Consider the following 20826-nt stretch of genomic DNA (forward strand, 5'->3'; position numbering starts at 1 on the left):
GAGTGAAGCTTGAGGCCAGAGGGTGGCGACACTTGTTCCCGCCAAAAGGGCAAGGGAGGCAACTCGTGGTGAGTACCTATTAGTGATTTTACATTGAAGGGAGCTTCAATTAAGGAGATACAAGTGTTCCACTATGTTCGTGAGAAGAAGACAAGCAAAAGAGCATGAGTCAGGATAAGTATAAAGTATCAATTTTACTCTAAAAATTACATTTTTAACGTCTTTTGGTATGACCCGCGACCTTCCGCTCTCCGGGCGGACGCTCTAACCACTACACCACAGAGGCTGCCAGGGGTAATACAGAGTAAGAAATCTCCAAAGTATTGATATTGATATACAATAGCAGGGATTTACGGGATGCGAATTCCTGCATCCTATACCCATAAAAATTGACAATGGATGAAACAAAATTTATTAGAGCGTCCACAGGGACTCAGAAAAAAACTGAATTACAACAGTATTACAACATAGTTTAATGTGGGTTATTTGGACATATGCTACTTGCAGTTGTGTAAATTTTAGGGATACAGAGTAACAGCATAAAAACAGTTTTTTTCTATTTCCGATAGTACTTTAATCAACATACCAGTGTCGTCTTTCTCCGACATTGTCAAATACTTAATAAAACAAGCCAACTCTAGATGTCAACTCTAGTGGTGTCATTTTTTAAAGTAGTTTCATTAGATTTGAGTGAGTGGGTGAGTTTAGTTTTACTCAGCAATATTACAGCTATATGGCGGCGGTCTGTAAATAATCGAGTCTGGACCCGAGAATCCAGTAATCAATAGAGCTGTGTATCGGTGCCTAAGTGGCGAGACGATATATCCTGATACCAGTTTGATGAAGCAAGACGATATATCATGAAAGTATTGGCAAGGAACCTGCGAGACGATTATCACCACGATACAGTGATGGCGATACGATACGTATCCCGATACTTTACAATTCTAAAAACAGGACATATATGGTTGATAAGGTGACTGAATCTTTATTTGTTGTACAGCAGGACATGTTACATTCACACACACTTAAAAGGCTGTTCATGTAATAAAGTTTCAGCATTTAATGCGTAAGAAAGTACAATCAAACATATTCAGTATACCATATTATATAATATAGGTTTCCCTTGGAAAGTTGTGTTTCTGCACCAGACAATTGTTTTCACAGACAATTCAATGTAATTTATACCAGAAACACTGAAAAAAGTATGCTTTCTAAATTTGTTCATCTCTTTCTTAACAAAGCTAAGACATTGTTCATAGTTGTTAATAAATGGTGTTATTTGTCAAACAACTAAAACATGTTTCAATTCCATAAGGACAAGTATTTTATTGTTCACAGAGATTGTAAAATGTGCACATTCTTTCACTGATTAACCAACTCCTTTGTTCATGTGACAAAGATGGCACTCAAATTCCTCGAAGGTCCAGTTTGTTTTTAAAATTTAGAAATATTTCAAAGAGACTCCCTTCCTAATCCTAATGCAATACTCCTTACAACTTAAAGTAGTATCGAGATATATCATCTCTTGTGGCGATACATCGATGTATCATGGACCCTTGCGATAAAAATATCCTGATATATTGCCTACATGTGTTTTGTATTGATCATTTTGATGGTCAACATCATGAGCATCAATCTGCGCAATTGGGAACCGATGACGTGTCCACCAAGTCAGCGAGCCTGACCACTCGATCCCATTGGTCACCTCTTACGACAAGCATAGGTTACTGAAGATCAATATTCTAACCCGACATTCACAGGTCTCTTTACATTTGAAGATAAGGCTGGTACTCTGTTAATAATAGTGCAAAATTAGTCGAAATATATCTACACGATCAATAGAGTATGGGAATCTTACATTACAGATAGATAGGGTCATACATTTGGCTATTTTGTCGTTTCTCAGGGCACCAGATAAGGGCCATATTGGCGTATGTACGGATGTAAAATAAGCACGATAATTTAGAAAATGTAGCAGATACGTACCACAGCAATGGTGTACGGTCTTAGAATCATTTACAGATGTTATCTGAAAAACTATTGTTTGATTGCTTATTCAAGTTATTGACATGTTTACACAAGAGTAGCAATGTTGTTGTGCTTAAATGAAACGAAACACAAGATTACTGATACACCATTAAATTCCATTCAGTACTCTAAATGTACTCTTATTGTTTTCCAGTACTTCTATATTGAAAAAATAAGGAGTACATATCATGAAAAATTATCAGGAGCCCTAATTCTTATGTTGTGCGTTTTCATAATTTCTTGATGCTACCCAAACATACCCGGTTACAATGTGGATTTTGTAGTAGAATAGTTAGGTTTACCGTGAACAAAACATCTAAAAAATATAAGAGTCCTTATCCACACCCATTTCTTTCGAAGAGACAATGACCTTAGTGTTAAGCATAGCGAAATTATGCCCCTTTGTTTATGCGTGGATCTATCTGTCATTTGACGTCAGAGAGGAAAACCATTTTCATCCTTTATGGCAAGCCATTTTTACATTTAATGTATAACTATAATGTTGTGAAAACATGAAAATGTAAAAGCTCGTCATCTAGGAGGTTAAACTTGATATGAGTAAAGACTAACATCATGTGTATCGACTCACTTGGAATACATTTTGCGTATCAGTTTTGTGTATCATGATACTTATTATATTTGAAAAGGCCCCACAATTACCTCACCTTGGGCTCGCATTATAGGTTAAAATGTAGAACGTTAACTTTGTAGTGCAAATCCTCCTTTTTAACAGACATAGTTCTGTACACTTTAACCAGATTGCCTTTGGTATATATCAATCACAAAGACAACATAATTTGAACATATTAGCATACCACTGTTTAGATTTGAAAAATGTGATAGTTTATGTCACAGCAAACACTTTACTTCTTCCTGACCCCATTATCTATCTGCAGGATGCAAATTACATGCCCGCACTGCACAAGATAAGCTGTCTATCACGTGGAAAAGCATCAATTGTAGAGAAGCTGAAATCTGAATGTCAAAACACAGTTGGGACCAGTTGTTTGAAGTATTTGTTATGGTTTGGGATAGAATTTGTCACAACATATATATATTATATACAAAAATATTTTTGCATCAGAAACTGGACAAGTGTAGACTGTTTATGTGTATCAACTTGCACCCATAAAAAATCGTCATCCATGTGTGTACTAATCTGAAGTACAAAGCCAACATCAAGTAATATGTATATTATGTATTAAGATTAGCTAATGCAGGACTATAAATATGTTTGAGCAAGCAAAGGAATTTCTACCATGCTTTCAAATTATCTCACTGGAAGCATCCAATTCATTGAGCTTCGTTCATGCAAACATTGACAATATTTTCTCTGTTACTGCTTGTCTTAGCTTCAATTTTGGCAGGAACATTTCTTCTAATGAAGGCATCATATTTTGTTCAGCTCCTTGTAATTTTGCGTTAAGAATTTGTTCAAAAGAATATTTAGAAATCAGGTTTTACGAAAAGTTTTAAAATCTGAAATGTTTCAAGTTATGCTAGCAATCAACAGTTCATAAGAACAGTGCACATGGTTGGTTCAGATCAAAAGTATGATGTGCTGTTGAGATTGGCGGTGTATGTAGGTAGGTAAGGAATGCGTGCAGCATTTGTACACATCTGGTGGCAGATTGATATAGGCCTGGCACCTTTGCCTCATTGAGGTCACTGAGAAGAGATAAAATTCCAAAGGAACATCATTCCATATCCGAGGAAGGATTTGGTGAAGTTCCTGCATTGAGTTTAATTCCATCCAAGATGTGTTCCGTGGTTGACAAATCATGCGATTTTGCGGGCATGGGTAACACATTAACATTCTGATTAAGATGCTACTGTACAACACAATGGCATTATCATATTGAAATGTCAGTCCAGGGCTGTTCTGTTGCAAAAATTGTGTAGTGGCCATTTACAAAATCTCACAGCATTCAAGTACCCCTCAGTCACAATAATTGGCATCCTTGCTGCAGCGTTTATCCCATCCCTGATCATAGTGCCACCGTCTCCAAAAGGATCCCTTTCCAGAAAACATGGCATATTGTAACCTTCACCAGTATGCCTGTAAACATGGTAAACATGTGTCCTGGCGTCTTCTCGATTCAAGTGTTCTTCCTTGCATGTGTTGTGTGTTCCACTAGAGACGTCAATGTTTGGCATCAGAATTGGCTGTCGGGTGTCTTGTAAGTATGCTATGAATACATAGATATTGTGGAATGGTTCTTGCATTGACACCTGTTGCTAGGTATGATACGGATTGTAATGGTTGCTGTCTGTAACCTGGTTGGAGGAGTGTGGTTCGAATCCATTGGTCTTAATGTGTGGTGGGCAGAATTCAGCACCAAAATATACAAATTACATCATAATACCAAATGACGTGGTTTGTGAAACTTTGTTCCCCAAAACATCATGATCATTGGCAAAACAATTCCCTTTGACGTCAGACTGTTTTGTGGGACTATTGAGTGTGCCTAATAGTATACCCACTTCAAACTTGAAGCGGAATGAGCTGGAATGTTGTCTGAATGGAGATTCCTGGAAATTTGTACTGCATTTTAAAACTTCCCACTGCATTCAGAATGCATTCCAGCTATTCGGGTCAATTCTTGTAAAATGCCCGAATGTTGTGAACATGTTCAAAGCTTTCGCGGTATGTTCAAAGTGGAAAAATATCAAACGGCATTTGAAGTGCATTCTTACTGCATTCCAAGTATTCTTACTGCTTTCTAAGTAATCTGAACGTAATCAAATGAGAATGGAATAGGCAAGCCACTTCAAATCCTGTCAGAACGTCGCGAACGAGTCAGAATGTATCTCAAGTGGGGCTGAAATTCAGGTGGAATATTCTTCAAAGGTATCGGAATATATCGTTACAGTTGCAATACATCTCAAATGTACCTAAAATACAATCAGAACATCCCGAATGCTCTTGAAATGAGCCCTGATGTCATCAGAACACAGCCGAATTGGGGGTAGAATAGGTCTTCAGCAACTCCTGCTTGCCACAAAAGGCGACTATGCTTGTCGTAAGAGGCGACTAACGGGATCGGGTTGTCAGGCTTGCTGACTTGGTTGACACAAGTCATCGGTTCCCAATTGCGCAGATCGATGCTCATGCTGTTGATCACTGGATTGTCTGGTCCAAACTCGATTATTTACAGACCGCCGCCATATAGCTGATATATTGCTGAGTGCGGCATAAACCTAAACTCACTCATTCACTCACAGCCGAATTGCATAAAACCATAGCCACCTGTCACTGAAACATCAGATAGCATTTGGGAGTCTTACTAATAAAGATATGTGGATTTGAAATGTTACCTGTTGTGGGTGTGATCAATTTATTAAATAGAACCTTAGTATAATTTTCTTTGCAGTGAAATGTTGATATTATAGTGTATAATTGAAACAAAAAAGCACCCTAGAAAAACAAAACTAGTGTAAAACTGGAAATACATTTAATTGAGCGTAGAGAACTCAGAGGACACAAATTGACTGTTATATCATGATAACATGATCATGTTGGTGTCATATTTGGATGGGAATTACATAAGATGGAATAAAAACCTTATCAATGATAAAAAGTCAGCAAATTGAATGTCCATATGTCACTTATCCATAATCCTGTTCTGCCAGGGCATGGCTCCAACTGGGTTGTTGAAGTAATACTTGAGGATTTCTCGCTGATTCTTTCCAGCCTGGGTGTCTCTGTTTCCTCCTCCAACATGTTGCACATCTTCAAGCTGTGCAAGTTGTTTCCAGCCACCTGGCACCACGTTGTGCTGCTCATCTTCCTCATCCACCATACCATTGTGGAGAGTATGATAATGGATCCTCATTAGGTATGGCAATGTCCTTCACAACGGAAGGCATTGGCAGCATGGTGAGGAGGATTTGCCATCTCTGGGCCATGATTCCAAATGCATTCTCCACTACCCATCGGCCCCTGGAGATCCTGTAGTTGTAGATTCTCTCGTCTCTCTGGAGAGTCTTATGACCATACGGTTTCATCAAGAAGGTCCTTATTCCAAAGCATGATCTCCCAGAATAAAGCATGGCATATGCTTGTCATCTTGTGCTACGGGGGGAGGATAAGGAAATCCTAAACTCCCGTCTTCAATACAGGAGCTCGCACTCATTGAAGATCTGAGCATCAGACATTAATTAATTAGTCCATTTGTATTGTGCTAAATCCTAGCGACAGCATGCTCATAAGCATGAACAAGATAGAATTTAGGAGTCACTTGTAAAACATAGAGAAAAGGCATGTCTTTAGGTTTGCTTTGAAACATGTGACTGTTGGGCACAGATGTCCACCCACAGGAACTTGTAATTTCCATCCACAAGGGCCATGAGGACCACAGAGAAGAAGCCCTTGTACTTGTGGTACAATGAGCCGCTCTTGGCAGGTTTTGTAATGGCCACATGTTGCCATCTAAAGCTCCTGTGGCGTGAGGAATATTCCACCTGTTTCTGAAGACCTCTTCAATGTGTGCCCATTCTTCTGGAGTGGTAGGGCAGATGATAACCTCATCCTTGTATTCCTTCACAATAGCCTTAACCCTTTCAACACCGCAGGCCGCTTAAGCGGCCACAACGTTATGAGTCCCCAGACACCGGAGGCCGATTAAGCGGCCAGGCAGTAGTCACGTCAAAATGAGACATAATTTTAGGAACCTACCTGACTTATGATTCATATATTAAATCTATCACATTTCGCAATGTCTGAAAACACATATTAAATTTCAATTTATCATATATTATCAGCTGAATTAAAATTATAAACTATTTTTCGCAATGTTATTGAAAACAACGATTCTCGGACACATGCTTGACAGGCGGGTCTACAATAACATTGTGAAAGAGCAAAGTAACGATGTTTTAGAATTCATTAAATAAACTGAATAAACTAATGAATAAAATCAACAACAACATTCATAAAAGTTGTCAAGCGTACATATGAAATTACTATTTCACTCTTTTTGTCGCGATCATGTAATGCAAGTCAAGTTACTGACGAAGTGACATCTCGGCGGCTCGCCGCCTCAGTCTTCAGTCTTCGGACCGCGATGTTTAATCGCGAAAATATATACATGAAGCATTTTTGTCACAGGTCATAACCTAGCCACGATCGTCCAATAAGTTCCATAATTTATGTACAGGTAGCGATTTCTTGCTTAATATGTTCAGAATAGCATTATTTTACCCAAAACTTTTGTCTAAATCTGAAGGTTTTGGATTTCGAGGACGGTATCCATTGGCGTAATATGATTGGCTGCCTTAGGTCCGTGTCTGATTTTGACCAATCCACGACCCTTATAGCAGACTGTGGCGAAAAGCGTCATTAGAAACCAATCTTTATCAATAAAATCGCTTCTTACAACTGTGAAAATACTCTTGGCAAGGGTACAGTGATATTGTTGATGTTCAGAGCTTTGGAGCGATGCCCGACATCAAGCGATTAAGCCTACCATGTTATGCATATCAAGAAGCAAAGCGGAGGTATTTTCCGTTGTTATGTCATGTTACCGGTGAGGAAAGCCACAGATATCGGGGAAATAGGCGACCATACATATTATTTAAGAAATCTTTTATAATAATTTTTCTGATGGCGTAAAAATGAAAATATAAAAGAAAAAGGCACGGGCATGTTATCACATGTCACAAATGGAAAAAAATCGCCATAGTTTTTGCTTCTTTCGTGGTTTATGTGGACGTTATAAATGTAAGCTTGCATTTTCATTCAAAAATTCATTTATTTAAGTTGTAGTTGTATTATTTGAATAATATTATAAAAATAAACTTCATATTTATCAACAGTAGGATTAGATCTTTTAAATGGTGTATGGGATGTAGTAGCAATAACGTTTTACAAGCTTATAATTTCCTTCATAAACATAGGCTTCATTTATGACCTCAGGGTCTCTGGGAACTCGGTGTCACGGCAGTAAATGCCTCTGGTTGAATGGTGTTGAAAGAGTTAAACACTTCTGACCTGATTAGGCTGATTGTGTTTCTTGCCATGCGGAAGCTGTACATGATGCTGGGGTACCTATCACCTGAAACCAGGAACCTCAACAATGCTCAATGTGGTGGCCAGCTTGAAGCTTGGAGGTAGCGCCTTTCTGTTGGTTTACGTGTTTGTTATTTATATTTGATCTTTAATATGAGAAACGATAGACTGCATGTTGCTAAGTTCATGTGCTGAAATGGAACCTCTCAATATATTTCAGTAATTTTATCTATCCTCAGTAACCTTCATCAGTAGCATATCGCAAAGTCTGCTTACTCCAAATTCTAGTAGGTTTGCTGACAGGAATTAATTCATCGGTACGCAAGCTAAGATTTGACATTTTTGTGTGAACGCATGTAAGATCAAATATATTGAGTATTTACAAAAATTGAAGTGTACTTGTAGGCAATAGACTTAATAGGAATTGAGTTTTCACATAAATGTTTGCGTAAGTTACACAGATACGGAGCTTATCTGTACCTCTGTGGATGCATTCTATGTAATTCGTACAGCTTTCGAAGTACTTTCCAACTGAAATTTGAGTGTTGGTACTTTGGCTCCCGTTGTTTGTGAAAAATATTTAAAGAAGAAAGTATTATGTATTTTGATTTTGGATATGTTTTAGTTGTCAGATTGTACATAGTGAATGAAAAATATTAGTTGTCAGATTGTACATAGTGAATGAAAATAAGTTACATGCCCAATGTCAAATCAACCAGCTGCCGGAAGTGGAAACAAATTTTCTTTCGAACCACTATCTCCGTACAAAACTCAGATGGGGAAAGGGTAGTTGAATATCATTTCTTGATTTGTTTTTGTTTTTTTTTCATATTAAAAAAAAAGTCCCCATCGTAATTTTATGAAACCTGTAAACAAAAGCCCATATGTAGGTTGCAGATCATGTTGATATCTATAAATAAATTGTCAGTGGTCTCAACATTGCCATCTGTTATTCATCAGTTGTTCAGATTAAGTTTAAACCAATAATGTTGTTGTTGATGTTTGCATACATAGAATAGTGAATAAAAACAAGGTAGAAAAATATTTCCTCTGTCTTCTTCTTTGTCCCCCTTTGTTGTCTGTATATTTTAATGTATACAAATCAATCACAACATAGCTTATTTGATCTTTTGGGAATCTGGAAAAGGGTGTTGTCCCCATGAATGTATTTGGACCTCCCCAGAAGCAGCACATCTGCAGCAATTCTCAATAAAATTTCTCAAATCGTTTGTCCTGATTGTACGAAATGGATATCAGGAGTGATAATGATATTATTCGTATGCACATCACTTCAGAGGCATCATTTGTCCCGGATGTAAGACTGACAAATCCACAAAGCGCGCCCGACCTTCTGATTGGCTCAGGGGCGGTGGGGTAGCCTAGTGGTTAAAGCGTTCACTTGTCACGTCGAAGACCCGGCTTTTGATTGCCCTCATGGGTACAATGTGTGAAGCCCATTCTGGGGTCCCATGCCGTGATATTGCTGGAATATTGCTAAAAGCGGGCGTAAAACTAAACTCACTCACTCACTCACTCTGATTGGCTTAAATTAACGTTTGGGCCAATTTGGATTGACAGACTGATCTATTGTTTGTGACCTATTTGACCCTTTCTGTTCTATCCATAACCCTCAGGCATGACCAGATAAGTGTATACTAAATGTAATCATGGTAATAGTGTGGATGTGGCTCAGTTGGTTAATTGTCAGACTAACAATCTGAATGTTGCGGGTTCGTGTCAAGTAGATTCTCACAAAATTGGTAACTAACCTTTGAGACTCTTGATCTACAGCAGAGACCGTCCTCACGAGAAGTTGTTCTGAATTCTAAATGTGCTCCACATATTCTTCTAAAGAGCCCATTGCTGGTGATTTTTCTGCAAATTTCTAGCAGTTTAAATAACTGCTAGGTTGTGTTTCTTCAACCATTTTTAGACACTCTTTCTCTGGTTCAAACGAATAAATCTGTTCACAAGATTACCGATGAAAAGGTTTCACGTCACAGTAACTTTTGCCTCTGATTATAGTAAAAGTATATTTATTAATATTATGCAGCTTTTTTATTAGGATATTGCTGAAACACTACCAATGTTAATGATATTTTGCAGGCGTGTTCCTTCTAAGGCATCTTAATTTGCTGTCTGTTGTTTGCATTCTGCATCGGCCAACATCCTGGTCCATATTAAGATGATAGCCAACCTCTTAGAGAAAAGCCTGTCCTGCTTTGCAGCTCACATGCAAATTGTTTGATCATTGTATACTTTGTTATGAGCTCTTGTACCCTTTATCATGTTTATGCAAATAATAAAGATTTCTTTGTTATCTGGTAAGTTCAGGCATGGTCATTGATGCAAGAATATCCTTCGTCTGGGGTGTTTTCATGTGTGCAGATGTCTTTTTCCATTACTATGCAAATTTTGCAAGGGTCTGCTGTATAAGTTGTAAAGGGTCTAATTGTTTTTTTCTATATTCTTCATGATTCTGAATTCAAAGGATACTTATTCAGGGTAGGTACCAGCAAAGCACATCTATTATTATGACAGAGATAATACAAAAGTCAAATGCTTTCAAAATGGCATAGAAAACCATCAATTTCAAAATGCCCCTTTATTTCAGTATTATAATAATGTGTGTTTGTTAGATACATTTGAGTACCTGTGCAATATATCTTAGAGGTGCGGTAGGTGCTTTCTAAATCTTGACGATATGAGCCCAAGTATGGTTCTGGGGTTCATACATATTATGGCTGAGATGTTGCTGATGGGATATTGAATTTAAACTCTCTCATTGTAATGTTTCTGATGTTAAGCTACCCAATTCCGATGTCACCAGCTGACCTTTTCCTTTGACATGAAACACTTAATTTGATGGAGAACCAATTTGTGAATTAGGTGTCTGCTAGCTGTTGTTCCAATGTCTGGCTGATAATGTCCAAGTGATAATGGTAATGACCCATTTGACCTTTTGCAGGTGACCTTTCATCATAAATGCCCAATGGTAACCTTGGAGCATCCATCTTTCAATGAATGTAATGGTGAAATACATGCCTAGAAAAGAAAAGTGAGACCACTAACATGATTCCAAATCCACGATCTAGAATAATAACAATAATAATATATTCATTTGTATAGAGCTAATATCCATCCTTCAGAAGGTTGCTCAAAATCGCTGTTGGGTGTGGTAGGCTACTGAGAATAAATGAGTCTTTAATTTTGATTTGAAAGTACTCAGTTGCTCTTCTGATCGTAGAGACAGTGGTAGCTTGTTCCATAAAGATGGACCACCAGATTGAAAAGACATGTCTCTGAATGTCTTTGTCCGACCAACAACTGACTTTGACATATGTTGTGTTGATGTATCTAAGGTTCCTTGGTGGCTGATATTCATGCAAAGATCAGATAGGTATACTGGCGCTTTTCCGTACAAGGATTTGAACATTAATACAAGCAACTGCTTTTCCCCTTTTCAATGTTTTCAAAAGTGTAGTGAGCTTCAGCCATGTTGGTTCTTCATTATTTGTGTCAGCTTCAAGTTCAACTACCTATAAAACTACTATAGTTTTTGAGGTTGTGCATATTGTGCACTAATGTTTGGACAAGATATCATCAAACAAACCAGAAAACAGAAATCACATTTTCATATTAGAAATCATACATACCGGTACATAGACAAGACATTTTGCTGAATTGATTTTCCTGCCTATTCAGTTAACTTTGCAGAATTCAAATAACTTGCCACATGACCAAGGTGATGATGCTTGAGAGAACATTGTTGATCCCTCATTGGTAAAAGTGTTTTCATTTTAGAATACCACGAAAGTGCATAAAATCTTAATAACATACAAATTATGACAGACAATCATATTTTAGATTACATTTGCCTTGAAATAACAGAGCACAGGTGGAAATGTTCAGAAGTGCACTCTACTATATTTGTCTTGAAGGTCCATATGTAGAAAAAGACATTGATAATATCTTGGTGCAAGTCTTTCCAGTTCAGGCTCAGAACATATATTTTCAAGCCATCAAAAACGGCATTTCAGACTTCCTACCAGTATGTTTGAAGCTTGGTGGTTTTAATGGTTCCTGTTTATTTGATTCATTATTATTTTGGGAAATCAAACATGGCCAAAGTAAATGAGTTTGGGTGACATTTATAAAATTGCGAATATGATGAATACATGTTTACACTCAGCATTGAGTTGAATATGTGGGATAAAATGGGTCTTTCAAATATCTTGTATTTGAAATTCTACTTGCCCTTAATATGTCTTAAAATGAATAAAAGCCAGGGCCCCGTTTCACAAAGCTATCGTGGCCACGACTGTAAAGTAAGTCTATGCTACAGTATAGGAGGTATGATTGCTACGGGAAAATCTTAGGCTTACGAGAGCTTTGTGAAACGGGGCCCAGGTGAATAAGACAAGTGCAATGCTGATTATTTGGTGAGCTGTAGTGCCATAGAATGAGGAGGTATGAGAACATTAATTTTAGTACTTATCTATGGCAATAGTGCAGTTTATTAGGTGCAGTTTACTTATGTGCTTATTTCGGTTCTCATGTGCCTCCTTGATTTTTTTGGGGTAGTTGTATTAGGGCTAGTATAGGTTCCACACAACACTATCCATAGCCCTTAGAACCCCCGTCCGAAAAAGCACCTTTTTTACAATCATTAGGGTCAGGTACCCCAATGCAATCATTAGAGATAGGTACCCCTGGCTTTCCGATCAAACACCCCTTTACGATCCATATGGTTGGGCACTACTTGCTGATCAAACATCCCTTCATGATCTTTAATGTCAAGCACCCCTTTACAATTGTTGAGGTCTGTTGTGAAGTAGGGCATGGGTCAGTTACCTACTTATCAAACATAAATCCAATACAATTTTAAGATTAGGAGACTGTACAGTTTTATCAAGTTTTGAGTTGACAGAGAACATAGATGTAATAGCCTCCTCACTGGAGAAAATCAAATCCATTTCCACTGCTTTTAGAGTTGTTGTGCATGTGTACAGGTCTTGTATTTTATGGGCTTTATTATCTCAGACTTGTATCTTTTACTAGAATTAGTAGAAAGCGTCATGCAATACTAAGGATTTGGGGTAACTGTATTAACCTTTAAGTGTTTTCCTCACGTCATTCACATTGCTTATTGATATGTTTCTCAGTGTATATTAATTAGCTGCCCCAACCATACTATTTATCATGTGTTTGTTGTAATGCACAAAGTTCAGTTTTTTTGGTATTCATTGAAGATTGAAAACTAAATACATGTACCAATCTTAGTGCAACATTAATGCTTCATGATACAAAACTGTACAACCACAATTGTGACTTTGTTGGAGGTTATGCTGCGTTGATTCTGGATTACACACAGTGGATTTCCTCATGGAACCACAAAACAAAGTCTAAATGTACCTTGTCTATCCTGTATTGGGTTTGTTGGATTTTTTTTATGTATACTCGGTGATCTGTCTCATGACCACATCTATGAAATATTTACCCAAGTTCAGCATGAAAAGCTGCATGGGCATAGCTAAAATTTGTCTGTTTCTTGTTTGGTATATCTAAATCTGTCTTATGTTCTCTTTTCAGGAACTATCCCGAACTTCTCAAGTACTTGATCGAGAGACCATCTCTCATTATTGGCTGACAGTATATGCCCAAGATGGAGGACTTGTGCCAAAGTTTGCACGTCAGGAAGTTCTTATTAAAATTGTAGATGAAAATGATAATGTCCCTCTTAGTCGTCAGCCTATATATCATGTGAGTGTACCTGAGAACAGCAGGGAAGGAGTGGAGATAATTCAAGTAGAAGCCGATGATGGTGACTTGAGTGACACACAGAAAATCACTTACCAGATAACTGGAGGAGATCCCCAGCACTTCTTCAAAATCCACAGCACTCAAGGTCAGTCAATCAATATGTAAAGCTTGTTTTGTGGCAACTCATTGTTTTGAAGCAGCTCCACGGTTAGGTATTTCAACGATGTCATATTTGATATCACTTTACAGCTCTTATGAGTGTTGCCCAGTTAAGTTAACGATTAAGATCTTTCTCAAGTTCATAGACTGTGAAAATCTAGAAATCTAGAATCTAGAAAGTTTTATTTACAACTTTGGCTGGTTTTACAAGGTCGGGAAGTGAATAAAAATTGTTTGTTTGTTCTTGGTCTATAAATATAACCTTATCATTGCACTAAAATTTCTATATACAAAACTTTCCAGATTTACAGTGTTGAATATTCGTTTAGGTCAATGAAACGTGCATGCCATTGTTGGGCCATGATTGAAAAGGTAACTGACACTCATCACGTCAACGGAAAGAGTAGGAAACACGACAAACCATTAATATTTTAATGCAACCAGAAATGATGTCTTTAATCTTGGTTTGTTTCCAGAAATATGTGTGAAGAATGTTTCTGTTATTCCCACACTGGTTAAGAATTGTTTGTGTGTTTCCCAAAGCAGAAATCATAAGATTCCTTGACATGTTATGTTCCTCTTTCACCAGAATCCAAAATATTTACTTAGTCATGTCAAAATCATTCACAGATTAAATCTATCACTGTTAACAATAAAAGATTAATAGATTAAACATTATAAGCTATTTCCTGCAAATTTGTTGAGGCTAACGGAAAGACATTGCTACCATCCAAGTCAGGCATTGCTGTTTCCCATCCCTTGTTTCCAATTATGAACTTAGGTACTATTTTGGGACAAACACTATGACATAGTGACACACTTTGTATGGCGTAATTGACATATTTTGCAGCTCATATTTTTCAAATCTGCCTTCATGTTGTGGTAGGCATGCATTTTACTGGTATGTGGTAATGATTTCTGGAGAAATTGTGGTCAGGGGACTGCTTTTGTGTTGGCAAATACAGTCTGTTTGTCTCCACATAAGAATAAAGAATTATAAAATAAATTGCAAAATGTGGCCCCTCCATTAAACATGTCCACTTGTTCACATAGCATCATGATAGTGTCTCAAATAAAACAAATTCCAATGATTGGTATAAAAGATAAAAACAACAGATATTGTTGGGTACAGGATATTCATTGATGAGTACTGTATTGATATTTGATAAACTAATTTTGATTTTAGTTTTGCAATTCATGGTATTCATGTTGGAGATGGACTATAATTTTTCCTTATCCTGACTCATGTATTATTGCATGTATTATTGCTTGTCTCCTTGCTTGTCTCCTTCCTTTCCCGAATGTTAGTGGAACACTTGTATCTCCTTTTTGTAGCTCCCTTTCAAAATAGCAGACGTAAAATCACTAATCACCACGAGTTATGTCCCTCTGGTTTCGGCGGGAAAACAGAGCCACCTGTCTTCCCACGCTTCACTCTCTCCTTCTTCGCCCTAGTGGACGGTTGGAAGAGCACCAGTGTCTCCAATACGGGACTATATCCTTTGATTAATTAGTTATTTTCCCTATAAGTTACCTTATAAGGTTTTAGGGAGTATCCTTCTACAATATGGTTTGAAATTTATTCGTAATTTGACTGTTTATTCACGGTTTTTACATGATTGTTCAGTTTGTTTACATTTCATGAAAACCTGTTTTCGTTGCAGGTTTTGTTCTCTGCTGCAGACCCGCATTTATTGTGCACAGCAACATGTGCACAGCTCTTGCTGTAAATTGTGTCAGCATTTAACAAATTTGGAATTTAATAATTATTATTTTTCTGTACTTAGATGGCTGTAATTACAAGTCATGGCTAACAGGCTGAGTCCCTAAAGAGCTGTTTGTCGTTGTCACCACGACATACTACCATCCAGTGACCTGCGGAATCTTTCAGAAGATGGGGTGGGATGAAGTCCGCCATTACGTCGAAGAAAAGATCTTCTACGTCGGACAACTCCTCAACCCATATGAAGAAGAAGAGGTCATCTTAAGTGCAGAAAAGCCTTATACTACTAAGGCTTCAGCGAGATCTACTGGGGGCTCATCGCAGACTACAAGGACTTTCCGGCGAGATTGTCGCGATGGAAGAAATAGGCTTGTTAGAAGAACCGCCTATCCTCATCCCAGAGATACTGCATAAGAAGAAGGCGCCAGGCCTCAGCAAAGGTAGCGTCAGCAACATTATCAGCGCAGTCTGAGTTACCTTCTACACACTGGCAGCAGGTACCCATGAGGTACAGCGATCCCTGGACCATATCGATACCCTATCAGATGCGTCATCTCTACAATCATCGCAGACATTCAACCCCGGGACCTTCATGCAGCAATTCTCCCAACAGATGATGGACCTGATGGAGAAGCGCCCGGCGCGGGGAAGGACCTTGCATGATGATCAGGCAGCCGCCTCTCATGCCCAAGTCATCAACCGACAAGAGGGAGCAGTGTTGCACGAAGGACCCCGCACCGGTGGTGCATCTGAGATATCTACAAGAGGTTCTAGCTCTAGGACTAAGAGCAGACCTACCCTGCATGGCGATCAGCGAACCTTAGCGAAGGAAGGGACATTCATCCGACCAAGAAAGAGCCTCGCATGACGGATAGCCAGGCGGCTCTCATGCTCAAGTCATCAACCTCAGAGAGGATCCAGAGCTGCACGAAGGACCCACACTGATGATACATCTGAGAGGCCTACCAGAGAATCTAGCTCTAGGACTAAGAGCAGATCTATGCTACATGACGTCAGCAAACCTGCGCGCAGGACGGCACACTCTTCAGAACCAATGAGATAGTCATCAGATGATGAGGCTAATGAAGAACCTTCACGCAGGCTACCCACTTCACAGAGAAAGAAACCTACACCACCCAGAAGGACTAGAGAGATGTCTCGGGACTCAGACCCTCAACAAAATCTCTCACCTGCGCGCGAAGGTCATCTGAATTATCTTCAAGGGCATCAACAACACCTCGCAGATCGTCACGGGATTCACCACTTAGGAATACATTGCCAGGAAGGCAATCCCGGCCAAGAAGACGCTCACCTACACGCAGGTCGCCATACAGACGCAGATCGCCACGTAGAGCGCCACGTAGAGCGCCACGCAGATCGCCAAGGATATTCAACCATCATATACCAGTGGACATGATACAGAGGACGATGGCGGTATCATCATTTCGGACTCAGAGATAATATATTGGATGGCTAATGGACTGGACCTAGCGTCACCCTCGAAGGAAAAGATCTTCGCCGGCGCAAAGACTGAGGGACACGTGTTGAAGTTTAAGAGGGGTACTCTTATCCGAAATTCATCACCTGCGCGGACCTTCAGACTGAATCCCAGGACAGGATTCACATCGTTGAGAAATTTAGATAGATATATCTACATCAGAAGATAATAACGGGACTCATGGCCACATAGAGATCTTCACTTCCGTACAGATCTGCAGGTATTCACAGTGGCGTGGTTCAACAGCAGCCTTGCTAAGGCTATGAAACTACAAAATCATCAACGACTCCCTGTGTAGAATTTACAACAAAGTTGGGCATCAACTCTAAAAGGACCTGTGTGTTTCAACACAAAGAGGGTAATTTACGACGCTTCATTGAGATCGATGAATGCAGTTTACAAGTAGCAGCACTGAGGAGGTGTACTCTTCAGCTGATCATCTGTATAAAAGGACGACTGCAGTATCTTCAGGACTGAAGTAACAGTCACAGCAGCCAGGAAAACAGCCTACCTACATCGGTATTACGTGGCAAAAATTTTCGCGCATTTACCATTCAACCCTCTATACACGTGGTCACTCGTGTAACTCCTGAAGGCTACGGACAAGACCGAGTGTTGATAAGATATCAACGGCGGCACTAGATTCTACAAAGACCTTTTTGCTGCTACACATGTGACGTCACATCGCGGGAAGCTAAAGGAATCAAAATGCTTCATTTTGATTGGACCATGAGAGACAACGCCTTGTGCAGAAGGCGGACGTAGTTCACATGTCAGGAAATGGGTTACAAATGACAACAACCTTTCAACGAGGGAGGAAAGCCTCAATTACAGTCCAGTTAGACGGGACCTACGTGATTTGGCTGCCTTCACGGGGTTAGAGACCTTCCCTGTCAGCATTGAAGATGATTTGCAGCAACATACGTTGACGGCAGCCAGTCTACTTTATATAGACTTCACAACGATGGCAGTCACAGAGTCGGACATTGCTTCATTTCCCTTATGGACACGGCAAGGGTTCACGATCGTTGGATCTAGATACAAGCCATTGTATCTCAAGCACTACTCTCTCCGTTATTACTACGAAGTTGGCAGAGCCTACTCAGTCCTCAAGTCGGAACTGGAGCCTACACAGGACCTGCAGTTCCTAGCAATTCGGCTCATCACAACAGAAAACCGCATAACAGTACCAGAGGACCGTTGGCTAAAGATACAACAGATGGTATCGCAAGCTCTACTCTCTCCATGGCCACTCCGACACTGGCAGAGTCTGTTGGGTCTCCTCACATCAGCACAGGACATGACACGCAGAGGGAGACTACAACTACACCCACTAGGTCTTCGTGAATGTACATCTGGACGATCCGGACCCCTTCGGACTCCCGGAAAGACTAAAACCATATCTAATATGGTGGACTCAGAGATCGAATCTTTGCGGAGGCACCTAATTAGCAGAGCCGGAGTGCAAGATGCATCTCTATGTGGACGCATCTCTCCAAGGTTGGGGAGCACACCTCGACAACAAAGTGTCAGCTGGGAAATGGACCATAGAGGAGAAAGATCTGCACATCAACATGCTGGAAATAAAAGGAGTGATAAACGCCATAATCCACTGGACCAGCATTTTGAAGAATGCTCATCTGACGGTACATACGGACAACTCCACAGTGGCGTTCTACATAAACAGACAAGGATCAACAAGGTCGGCGAACCTTCTGGACCTCTGCTTTCAACTGTTCAGCATAATAGACAATCTGAACATCCACATAAGAGCATTCCACATTCCAGGAGCCAAGAATGTGATAGCAGACGACTATCTCGTCCAAGCATAGCCATCCCCAACAGAATGGATGCTACATCCAGAGATCTTCAAACAGATCATACAAGAGATGGGAGCCACTAATAGACCTATTTGCCACAAGATTCAACAATCAACTGGTAACATTAGGTCTTGCCAATACCAGAGTCCCGAGCATGGGCAACAGATGCTCTAAGCATCTCTTGGGAAGGACTAAGCGGCACTACAGCGTTTCCACCACCAGCTCTAATACCCGAAAGTGTTGCAAAAAAATCAGTCAGATGAAGGACCTGCAACTGATTTTGGTCATGCTTACTGGCCAGCGAGGAATATGGTTCCCCATTCTCATACAAGAACTAGGACCGCCTCAGCTGCAACTACCAGAGTGGACCAACCTGCTAGTACATCCACACACAAAGCAAGCACACGGCAGCCCAGAGGTGTTCTGGCTACACGCGTGGACCATATCAAGAAGCGTGCTTGAATAAGAGGATATTCGCCAGAGCAGCGGTCACACTAGCTGCATGAAGTCAACGCGCAGCTTGTACAGCGACAAGTAGGAAAGCTTGAACCTACGCTTTGAAGACAGGCTTCACAGCCATAAAAGCGACACACCTTCAAATGGCGGACTATCTTTGTCACCTAAGACAAACGAAGCGGTTAAAAGGGTCAACATTCTCAACATACCTAGCGGCATTGAGCTCAGTTATTACTATGAGGGCCGAGTGTAAAACTGGCCGAAGGTACCAGGAGTTACTGGCCTTACTACGCTCTTTTTAAACTGGAGGACCAACAACAGAGATTTAAAGCTCCCGCGTGGGACCTCAACATAGTTCTACGGCATCTCACCAGTGACGCTTAGGACATCTTTTGAGTTCTTGACGCAGAAAACGCTGTTCCTGATCGCCTTAGCAACAGCAGCAAGGATGTCGGAAATACATGCTCTGGACTTTGAGAGGACACGATTTGATGAAAATCGAAACATCGTGCATATGGGACTGAGATGGGACTTTATAGCAAAGAATCAACTGCCAGGTCAACCGGACAGACAATTCCACATCCCAGCACTATCATCAGTCCTTGGGCCACAGGATACACAGGACCTATCCTTATGCCAAGTAAGAGCATTAAAATTCTACCTACAAAGGTCTAGGACTAGGAGACGAAAATTCAAGCATATTTTCATCCCGATATCGACAGCGACACAGACGGAGATCTCAATATGGATGAGAACTGTCATACTACGGGCCTACAAAGCAGCAGGACTTGATCCTCCAAGAGCCTCCAACCCACATGAAGTTAGAGCTCTGGCGTCAACACTCACTCTACATGGGAATTGCTCTATCAGGACGATAATGGAGGGCTGCTTCTGGAAATTGGACATGGTGTTTGCCAACCACTACCTGAGAGACATTGCCACCGAGGACGTCTCTGGCATTCACCATTTTGGCCCACTTGTTGTAGCACAACAATTGACAGTTCCACAAAGGCGCTGAGACGGAGTCTCGCCCTTTTATCACATGACTTGCAAAAGCCTACACTCAGGAGAGTTACAGCTTTAGAGTCCATATGCTGCGTCTAAGTCAGACTAGCATAAGTGATAAGACCCAGTACTTGTAAGGACATGCTTCATTACAGGAAAGGTGCTCGCATCAAGAGATGGAGTTGCAAAATCCACATAAAATGTTAACAGAAGCAAGGACCAAAAGTTAACAATTGTGGTCCCCCCATCAGAGAAAGCTGGAAGTAAAGGGTTACAGCAGCAGCAGAGCCTAGCAGTAAATTGAAGTGCTACCAGGAAGTTCCCATAGGGGGGTATGCAAGACGTAAATCACTAATTGGAA

The 20826-nt window shown here is 40.0% G+C and overlaps 1 protein-coding gene across 1 annotated transcript in view; it reads left to right on the forward strand.

Annotated features, from left to right (window-relative positions):
* LOC124285512 (protocadherin Fat 1-like) overlaps positions 1–20826 on the forward strand; it is a 196513-nt gene that overhangs the window by 14720 nt on the left and 160967 nt on the right. The window contains 1 exon segment of the mRNA XM_046721752.1: positions 13634–13949. Within this exon segment, the coding sequence (XP_046577708.1) occupies positions 13634–13949 (316 nt within the window).

The sequence above is a fragment of the Haliotis rubra genome, unplaced genomic scaffold, assembly GCF_003918875.1.
Source record: "Haliotis rubra isolate DU_JTF1 unplaced genomic scaffold, ASM391887v1 Scf361, whole genome shotgun sequence".
NCBI classification, from domain to species: Eukaryota; Metazoa; Mollusca; class Gastropoda; order Lepetellida; family Haliotidae; genus Haliotis; species Haliotis rubra.